The sequence below is a fragment of the Ciona intestinalis genome, unplaced genomic scaffold (assembly GCF_000224145.3).
Source record: "Ciona intestinalis unplaced genomic scaffold, KH HT000176.2, whole genome shotgun sequence".
NCBI lineage: Eukaryota > Metazoa > Chordata > Ascidiacea > Phlebobranchia > Cionidae > Ciona > Ciona intestinalis.
In genome coordinates this window covers 12,917-22,832 of record NW_004190498.2, presented here as the reverse complement: position 1 = coordinate 22,832, position 9,916 = coordinate 12,917, and the positions used below count along the sequence as shown (strand labels likewise).

The window sequence follows — 9,916 nt, the reverse complement described above, 5'->3', positions numbered from 1 at the left end:
TTTGTCGCGTCAATGCATATTTGTTCCCTTACCATTTACGGGAAAAGTACGTACTCGCTGCCTTTGTTACATGTATGGTTATAGATACAACTACAAATATTTCGTAACACCAGAATGCATAACCAGCATTTTCCCCTGGCTTGCGTCATGTTTAAATATTACGCAACTTTCTGTAAGCCGGCCGGCCGGTTGGCCGGGTAAAAGGGTCTCCCACGTAGTTAATCATTACCATGAGTTTGCGAAAAGAGTTTTGTCACGTGTTTTTGTTGCAAAGCTTGTCGAAAATAAATGAAATCCTTTTTATAGCGGTTGTTTATAAGCTGTTACGACTGATTTTAAACTTTTAGTATATAGTAGAAAGACCATAAGAGATGAAGCTCTAGTGTTTTTCGCTATATATGGATTTATTTTTGTAAGCGGTTTAAGAAAGTGGTGTAACAGTGTTCATTTTACAATTGCAAACTATTTATCTGATTTGCAAGCTTTATTTTAGGATAAATTCAAATAAGTTATATTTGTTCCTACTCTTGCTATGGGTAATGCTTGTACATTAAAGTAGTTTATAAAGATACGTTTATATATGAATTAATTCGTACTAGAGGTCATAGTTTACGACAGAAAGTTTATAAAGTTGGTGTACAGTATATTGGCACGTATAGGATTCTTAAATGCAAGTGTGTAGCTATAGGCGCCTTACGTTATAAAACAAGATGTAAGCATTAAACCATTACTTATTTGTGATCAGTGCATATACGTGTATATGTACTTATATTACTTTGTATTGTCCCGTTAATTGAGATTAAATAATGCTCTTTCGGTTCAACATTCGAGTTGCAAGAAACTTATTACGGAAATGAGACACTCGGATTTTTATTTAATTGAATAAAAAGCAGCTTTCGGATAAAGCTAAGGACTAATTTTTTTAACAAAGAAAGTAAAACGTGAAAAGACTCATGTTACGTAACGCGTCATTCATTACGTATCAAGTCTCCTAACCTTTTCTAGGTAGAATGTGCTGAAATGACTTGTGTTAAATTTACGAAAATTTCCGTTTGCTTTTTGTTTTAACGTTTAACGGTGTTATGGGGGCTTTATAAAATTAAACGTAAAGGGTAATTGCACATTATTCTTAGGTGACCTGTCAACTGCTACGTCGGGGCCTCTCTCGTTATAGATTCGAAAATTTGGCATGACTAGGTAAAAGTAAAATGCCGAGTCACGTAAAGTCACAGGTTAAGTCACGCGTTTCGCGTCACGTCATGCGATTACACGGAACGTGACGCAATCACGTACGCATATCACACATATTGCCGGTGAAATTTTATAAAATTTCCTGCACAATAAAGAAAACTTAAACTAATAACATTCTACAATAAAAACTCGCGAACTCATACAAGTGAACAGTGTTTTTGAGTAAAACACGTTATAAAGTAAACTTTAACTTTGAAAATTATTTGCGTTAAACAAGCGATAGTATATAATAAATATTTGATAAATTATTAAATTATAAGTATTATTGCGTCTGTGAAAAAAAAACTTTGAAAAAACGTTCGCCGTTTTCGAGATATCGCCAAAAGAAAATAGTTAGTACACCATTTTTCATTGTAAGGATAGGCCGCGCACAATCAATACGCACAAGTGACGTCACCAATAAAATTGTAATTGACGATAACTCAAAATCGGTACCGTTTTGAACGGAAAGATTGGAATGGTAGATTCAGCTCAGTAAGGACTATCTGCACACCAATTATAAAATGTGACTTCAGTTGTTCTTTAAATATTATAAAATCTTGTTTTTTGAATAACACCGCACGAAAACAGTGTTTGGTTATGCCTATCCTACTTTCTGTAGTTTATTATTCTAGATCAAGATAATTCTGACAATTTAAACTTTAAAACTTCTGGAGTATTTTCTGTAATGCGCTTAAAATTTCCCCTGTTTTGTACTGACTTATCACATGATTGTGTTTTGGACAATAGGATATAAATAGAGAAAGGTAAACGAGAGAACAATCTGGGAAAGAAGGTTCCAGAATTAGTCAGTGTAGTATGATTTATACACATGGCGCAGAGCTTGCTATATCATTCAAAGCTAATTTTGTGAGACACGTCGGGAAAGTTTACGCGGATACGAAAGATACTGTTAAATTTAAGAGTAGCGAGGGGCCCAGTGATTTATAATTTGGAAGCAGAAGTGTGAGTTAGGTTTATATAACAGTACTTATAATTTCGAAGGCCAGAATGAAAGGCTTTTCCTCGCGATATTTAAAGTACCTTCGTTTTTTAAATATATTTTAAATTTTAGTCTTGTGATAAATCTCGTTTCAGGTTCAAAGTTATTTTTGTTACCAATATCTGAACTATACTAATTTAACGTTAATAAATATGCTTGCTGATATCGAAACAGACGGAATGCGTGTCAATCATACGAGAGATCCACCAGGACAGAAATGTGTTTACATAATACCTGGTAAATATATATAACTAAAAATAACCCGATTTTGTGTTTTACTCAGTTTAAAATGACGTTTTCCAAAGATATATAGTAGGGTAGGGGAAAATGGGACACCCTTTCATACTATTTTCTCGTCCCTTTTGGTAGTAAATAAAGAACATTCAAAGAATAATAAAACCGTATCCTCACGACTCCCATAGACCGTTGTTAATTCTTTAAAACACGATCAGCATATTTAGATATTATGTGCTAAAGTTGTCCCTCTACACCACCCTACTATATTTTAGTACGGGTAATATGTCACATCTCGAATAACTTTCTGATTTCTTAATGTGTCGTATTGTAATAGTTAACCTATATGTAGAACAGAACATACTAAGTAGAGTGTATTAAACTGTACGTGTTTCTACACTAAACATAAATTCAACTCCGCGGATAGCAAATTTTAACTTCTTTAACGCCAAAGTTTATACCCATGCGTTAAGTTACCATTTCTTTATATTAAAACATACAAAACATATGCGTAACCAATTTTGGCGTAACCTATCTACACGATATACAATGCACCGGCGTATATGCTTAAGGGGAACCCCCTACATTAAAACCGTGCTCTGTACGTAAACTTCCCTACGAAAGCGAAATATAGGTAGCGTTACTATCGTAGTTTTCAAATCCGTATTTTTTAGGCGATAAAGAAAAGGAAGTATACAGACTTACGACATACCGGCAATTCCCTATGCATGTACCCGTCAATGTTATGTTGCTTGCCACGTTGGGGTTTCTCTACACTGGGTTCAAGGACAGAATAAAGTGTTTCGTGTAAGTATTTATATATATATGAGGATAATTCTGCAGTAAATATATTATACGTGAACATGAAAACGAACTTTTCGGTTCTTGTAAGTCCAAAACACATTCAACATATTAGAATGAGATACAATTCTAAATCATTTTAAATTTTTAGTGTGGGGTAAGATGGGACATCTTTTCATTCTGTTTTCCCGTTCCATTTGGTAGTAAACAAAGAACATTTAAAGATTTATAAAATCGTATCTTTACAACTTCTATATAGACCGTTGTTAATTATTTAAAACACGACCAGGAAATATGGTATTTATGTGCTAACTCTATGTCTTACCCCATAGCACTGTAATAACACTTTCAGGTAAAAAATATTTTCTTGTATTTACAGTTTTATTCTAACAGGTGTGGGCAATGTGTTGAAGGCTTAAATGGCACAGAAGACATGAGTTTACCTGGCTGGCATAAACCAGATTGTGAATTCGCTAATGGGACAGACACCACTAATGTACCACTACGTAAGTATAACGTTATTGTTATGTGTATAGTAGGGGAGGGGAAGATGGACACTTTTTCATTCTAGTTTGTCCCATTTGGTATAGTAAACAAAGAACATTTAAATTATAAAACCGTATCCTCATGACTTCCATGGACTGTTGTTAATTGTTTAAAACACGATCAGGATATTTGGATATTATGTGCTAAAGGTGTCCCATCTTATTACACCACAGTACTATACATAATAACACATGTAGTGGGCAGTTGCGTAAGCGCAACTGAAAACACATGATATTTTGCAAGAGTTTGCACCATAGGACAATATACTGTATACCATTTAGAAAACTACGCGTGACCTAAATTAAAAAAACAAGTTTAATATAAAATATTTCCTGGACTGAAAATGGCCAATATGTAGCGAACCGGTTCTACTTCCGCAGGTAGATTAACAGAGGGCCCGTCACACCGTAGTATATCCCCACCTTCCAACATGGAAACTAATATATCAGCTGGCGAGCTTCTAAACAGTGCAACAGTCAACACATCTCAACAAGTCGAAACCCCGAACAATTTATCAGTACATCAAACACCAGCTGCTGGGCCATTGAACCAAACTGCAACTGTGCATAGACCAAGTCCACCAACCCCTTCTGCTATTGTACAGTCAACCAGAGCAACCGAACCAGGAAACAGTTTTCCAGGAACGTCTTTATTTCCTTGTAATGACCCATTGAACCCACACATGCGAAGCGAGAGTGCAAGACTTCAGACGTATCTTGATAACATAAGGAACTGGCCTTCGCAACAAGTACTAGCAACACCTCAACAACTTTCAAAAGCTGGTTTGTTTTACTTAGGTAAGTTCTCAGTTCCTTGAAATTTTAGTTTAATTATTACCCACTATTTTTCGTTCCTTCTTAAACGAAAGTTGATTTTATTTGTTTAGGTTCAACAGCCGTCCTTTCTAAATGACGTTCTTTAATCTCACGCTTTTATCCATAGCGTGTTTAACAACTGTCGTTTTGCTGTTAATTCCCTTCTCTTCGTTCTTTGATTAATATACTACTCTTTGCTTTCGTTTTTAGAGGAGATAATCGAAAAATATATATGTAATATTTATATTTAGGTGAAAGAGATCGTGTAAAATGCTGGTACTGTAATGGAGGACTTCAGAATTGGAACAGAGATGATGACGCTTGGTTCGAACACGCAAAGTGGTTTCCCGAGTAAGTACATTAACTTTATGAAAAATCATGCTTATATATGAAAATGTAGTATTTAGATTTTGACAAAATCGTAGCACTATGAGTTATAATACTGTAGGAGTGTAGGGTAAGATGGAATACCGTTATAGCGCATAATATTACATACTTCCTAATCATGTTTTGAACAATTAACAACGCTTTTTTGGAGGTGCCAGGCTACGGTTATATGGTTCTGTAAATATTCTTTGTTTATTACCAAAGTGGACAAGAAAATAGAATAAAACATGTCTTATCTTACCCCACCCTACTATATATGCAAACATCGCATTTAACAATTCCCCTATTTTACACAGATGCGAATTTGTCCTCCAACAGAAAGGGCCAGAATACGTTCATAACATCGTGTCTATGTTTCCCACATTAAGAAGACCAGCCATGCCAAGACAAAACCGTTCATTGCCCCAAGTCACTCAAAGCTATGCGTGAGTACTATACTTTACGCTTGACTGTATTTATTGAACGGTACTGTGATACATATACTCATATGCATTTATATAGTAGGGCGGGGTAAGACAGGACACGTTTAGAACATAATATTCAAATATTCTGATCGTGGTTTTTTAAAAAGAGTCCAATTTGAATGTTCTTTGTTTACTACTAAATAGAAAAAGGAAATAAAATGGAAACGTTTCCTATCCTCACCCCACCCTACTATAAATATAGGGCTTATTTGTTAAAATATATATAGAATAACGTGACCTGTATTTATGTGCTTGTAAACCCCATTGCCTTAAAAAAGTAGCGATTCTCCTATAAGAACACGCTACTGTATAATGACTTACGCTCACGTAACGTCACGTGTCAACCCCAAACAAATGTCACGTCCTAAAATACACCAAGCGATCATTCACAAAAATACAAAGGCATTTTGTTCTCGAAAGTACAAATACGTCAATGCCATTTACTTAATTTAACAGAAATACACCGGCACCAATAAATGGAGCGCCAGAAATAATCGACCCGAGAGAAGAATTAAGAAAACTGAAAGCTCTCGTCGACGAAGAAATGACGTCATCAGAAATTGTCCCGGAAGTGATAATGATGGGGTTTGAGGTCACTCAGATTCGTAATGCAATACAAAGGTGGGTTACGTCATGCATAAATGCCGTGCGTGATTCACAAGAATTGAATTACGCACGAAAGGGGTTTTACCGGCAATCGTAATCGGATTAGTTTCCGCGAAATTTTCGGCGTAGTTTAGCAAACAGATTTTGGAAATCCCGCTTATCGGAAAGGAAGCGACTGGTTTCTGTTACGAAACACTTTAATTATTTCCTCAGGGAAAGATTTGGTGTTTTCATTTCCTAAATATGGTATTATGGTACTGTTTGATAAGATGAGATATACTGTTATAGAATCTATAAATCTGTATTTCTTGGTATCGTGTTTTGAACATACGGTTAACAACGTCTGTAGAGATTCTTTGTTTACTACAAAATGGCACGATAAAAATAACAAACAACGTCACCCATCCTACCCCCACTGTATATGCTGCAACTAATCAAAACTCGTTTCTTGTTTTTTTTTAAGAAATCAAGAAATCAACAAAACAAGATTCACATCCGCAACTGATTTAGTAGACGCTATTATCAATTCTGACCCCAATACTGAACTTCCGGACTTAGAAGAGGAAGAGCCCGCTCCTCTGGATGTCCCATCAACTTCCGCGGCTGCTCCGGAGGACACTTCCAGCGAGCTGCGGCGTTTAGAAAAGTCGAAGATTTGTAGGGTATGTAAAAAAGAAGAGGCAGCAGTTGTACTCTTACCATGCGGGCATTTATCCTGCTGCGTCACATGCTCTAATAACGTTAAAAAATGCCCGGTTTGTAAATTTTCCGTCAAAGATACTGTTCGTTCATATATAGTATAGTAGGGTGGGTAAAGATGGGACACCTTTACATCTATTTTTCGTCCCACTTTGATGGTAACCAAAGAACTTTCAAAGAGTTATAAAACCGCATCCTCACGACTCCTACATTAATTGTATATAACACGATCAGGATATTTTAATATCATGTGCTAAAGGTGTCCCATCTTACCCCGCAGTACTATATAACGCTTGTGCTAATATATCGACATAGTCATTTCTTCAATTATTTTTTTTATCCATTAATTTGTTTCAAATTATATTTTTTTACTTATTTATTTTCTAGATCTCACTGTGCATTATTATCACCGCATTTATCGTGTGCCAAATTGTTTCTGCAAGCTGTGTGTATTTTTATATATATATAAATATGCATTTTTCTACATTTTAAATATATATATAATATGCATTTTCTACGTTTTAAATCTTCATGCTGCCAAACTAATGCTTTTACGTATATATATATATATTTATACTTAAGTATTGTACATGACTGTTTTTCAGTAATTTCAATATCGTTGTGCAACTTCCATAAAGTCTTTTGTTTTACGTAATTCTTTAATGGTGTAAATATAATCTATTCACAGCACTTTCTATATCGTGTATACTCAAAGCTTTTGTTTATAAAACTTCATTGTTGTCCTTATATGATCATTAAACTGAACACAGATTTCACAATTGCTCAATTCAAAGTCAACCCTCTATATATCAACTTTAAGGTGTAATATATTGCTGTATATAAATCATTCAGGGATTATATGCCTTTGGTTTCCAGAAACCGCCCTAATGTGCACTTTTTGTTGCAATACGACCACGTCTTAACTACCTTTTATGCACAATTTGTTATTTTAGTCGTATTCCTTCTGCTGCCGTTGAATTCTTTATACGTTGAACCCGTTGTATAATACTATTTTGTCAGTTAAACAATTTTAGGTAATTAAAACCTATCTATTTTATAAACGATCATAAATCGGTGTTTAATGTTGCCAAATGTATAGATGTTTTTATAGTTTTAAACTTCTTTTTCTCACTAAAGTAGCACTAATCGTTTTTTGACGTGTTTAAATAAATATTTTTTTATTTTTGTACATTTCTGTGGTCATTGAAAGTACAGACTTAGAAATTTTTCGCTAATTAAACTGACACTTTGTGTTGACAGGTTTAAGTAAAAGTAGAGAACTAAGTTAGGCATTTTATACTTAAGTAGAATTCTGTGGTTCAAAGTGATATATGTACGCAGTTACAGTTACGGACGTTAGTTTTGGCCGTTGGTTTTGGCGGGATTACTTCAGTACAGGTGGCAGGCGATTTGAGAGCGGCGTGACGTCATTCTCTGCAAAACTTTTGAATAATATTTTCGCTGTAAGTAAACAGGGCATATACTTTTCGGGTAAAAGTGTGTTGGTATAAAATATTTTTAGCGCAAACTTAGTGTATACTGTATAGCATTTGTTAAAGTTGGTGTTGATTATTGTTTAAAAGCCAATTCAACGAAAAAAATCGTAAAAACAGTTCGATATTACATTTGTGTGTTTAATATACGCAGCACGTACCGCGTACAAAACTAAACGAATAATGGTAGAATAACCGTAGTACTCTTACAATGCGACGTTATTTGTTTAAAACACGATTAGGAAGTATGAGATTCGGGTGGCAACGATATCCCATCTTACCCCAACGTATACTATAACAAGAGTTTCGAGATTCAATACGATGGCAATACTATTGTGAGCTCTTGCATCATTATATAAAGAAGTAACATGCTGGGCGGGTGTGTACAAATAAGACATGCTCACACATGAGATAAAATGGGTTATTACAAAACATCTCATGTGTTTCACAAGGCAAGCCGAAATTATACCAGTAATGCATCAACGTAGTGTGTATAGTAACAGGGTACGACGTGGAACTCGAAACCAATTGCGCGATATGATTGCAATGTTTACGTATTGGTATAAATATAGATTTAAACCAACTATATGGTTTCTATATATAGTAAGGTGGGGGAAGATGGGACACCTTTTCAGTCTATTTTCTCGTCCCATTGGGTAGTAAACAAAGAAAATTCAAAAAATTATAGAACTGTATCCTCACGGGCTCACGACTCTTCATAGACCGTCGTTAGATGTTTAAAACACAATCAGGATATTAGGCTATTTGCTAAAGTGTCCCATCCTCCCCCACTTACTATATGCCGTATCAGGAACTCGAATGTTATCTCTTTTGGCCGCCTATAAAGGTTGCTGCCTTTGGTAGCACCCCAAACACAGAACTGGTAAAACCTATTTATGAGATATTTTTCATATAGGCTCACGCCCGAGAATAAGATAAACGACCACACTACTTTATCTATGCTGGTATGTAAACCAAGCGCTGCAAAACTGTATCTAGCAACTTTTTTGTTCATCAAAGAGAATTAATTTATAAGTAATAGAATATGGCGCCGCAAAAATGACTTAGCTTAGATTGTTCTTTAGTTTATAGTGGGATTGCAAAGGCACCTTAATCTAGTTAGGTAGTAGAGTATTCAATCACCAAAGCGGGCAGTAATGTATATCGTCAACGGTTTTAAAAAGACCGCGCATCGTTCAAGTTTTCAAACGATGCTTGGGATTCCCCTCCAAAATACGTCCCCTCCATTAAACCTTTGTCTTGCTACGTAGCCGATACCAATTTCGTATACGTAGGCCCGTAGCCATAGTGAATTCGCTTGGGCTATGTTCGAACTAGTACCGGTATAATATTTATGTATCTAAATAGGCAATTAAAACTAATGTTTGTGCTAATTTTGTAATTTAAGTGAACGGTAACCGTATGTCGTAAGAATGCAAGCTCGAATGATGGATATTAGATGTGATGGTTTACGAGTTGTACATAATGACGGAAGGCTTGTACCAAGTGCTACAAATAGTGAAAGAGAGTTATATACACGACCAGGTACAGTCTGTTTTATTATATTCTGCACATATATATTCTAACTGTAGTCTAAAACGATTGCATTTCCACATGAACTACTTGTGTACCTGTTTG

The 9,916-nt window shown here is 35.3% G+C and overlaps 2 protein-coding genes across 3 annotated transcripts in view; both read left to right on the top strand.

Moving 5' to 3' along the window:
* Positions 1-2,303: 2,303 nt before the first annotated feature.
* On the top strand, positions 2,304-7,974 carry LOC100181803 (baculoviral IAP repeat-containing protein 2-like). Of its 2 annotated transcripts, none has more exons than XM_026839243.1 (8): positions 2,304-2,470; positions 3,142-3,271; positions 3,659-3,774; positions 4,195-4,611; positions 4,881-4,980; positions 5,313-5,441; positions 5,937-6,101; positions 6,550-7,974. In XM_026839243.1, exons 1-8 carry the CDS (start codon positions 2,386-2,388, stop codon positions 6,887-6,889), a joined length of 1,482 nt encoding a protein of 493 aa, XP_026695044.1. In that variant the 5' UTR covers positions 2,304-2,385; the 3' UTR covers positions 6,890-7,974. The 2 variants fall into 2 exon arrangements, with proteins under 2 accessions (XP_026695044.1, XP_002125780.2); XM_002125744.4 differs by having other exon boundaries at positions 3,142-3,274; positions 3,662-3,774.
* Positions 7,975-8,229: 255 nt separating this feature from the next.
* The window catches only part of LOC100176634 (baculoviral IAP repeat-containing protein 7-B), an 11,767-nt gene continuing 10,080 nt past the window's right edge, over positions 8,230-9,916 (top strand). The window contains exons 1-2 of the mRNA XM_009863573.3: positions 8,230-8,248; positions 9,687-9,823. Of these exons, the coding sequence (XP_009861875.1) occupies positions 9,712-9,823 (112 nt within the window). The 5' untranslated portion in view covers positions 8,230-8,248; positions 9,687-9,711. The remainder of the gene's footprint in view (positions 8,249-9,686; positions 9,824-9,916) is intronic.

Coding starts and splice junctions, on each gene's coding strand:
- LOC100181803 (XM_026839243.1), top strand. CDS start 2,386: ATGCTTGCTGATATCGAAACAGACGGAATGCGTGTCAATCATACGAGA. Junction 3,775..4,194: donor CACCACTAATGTACCACTAC/GTAAGTATAACG, acceptor CTACTTCCGCAG/GTAGATTAACAGAGGGCCCG. Junction 6,102..6,549: donor ATTCGTAATGCAATACAAAG/GTGGGTTACGTC, acceptor TTTTTTTTTAAG/AAATCAAGAAATCAACAAAA.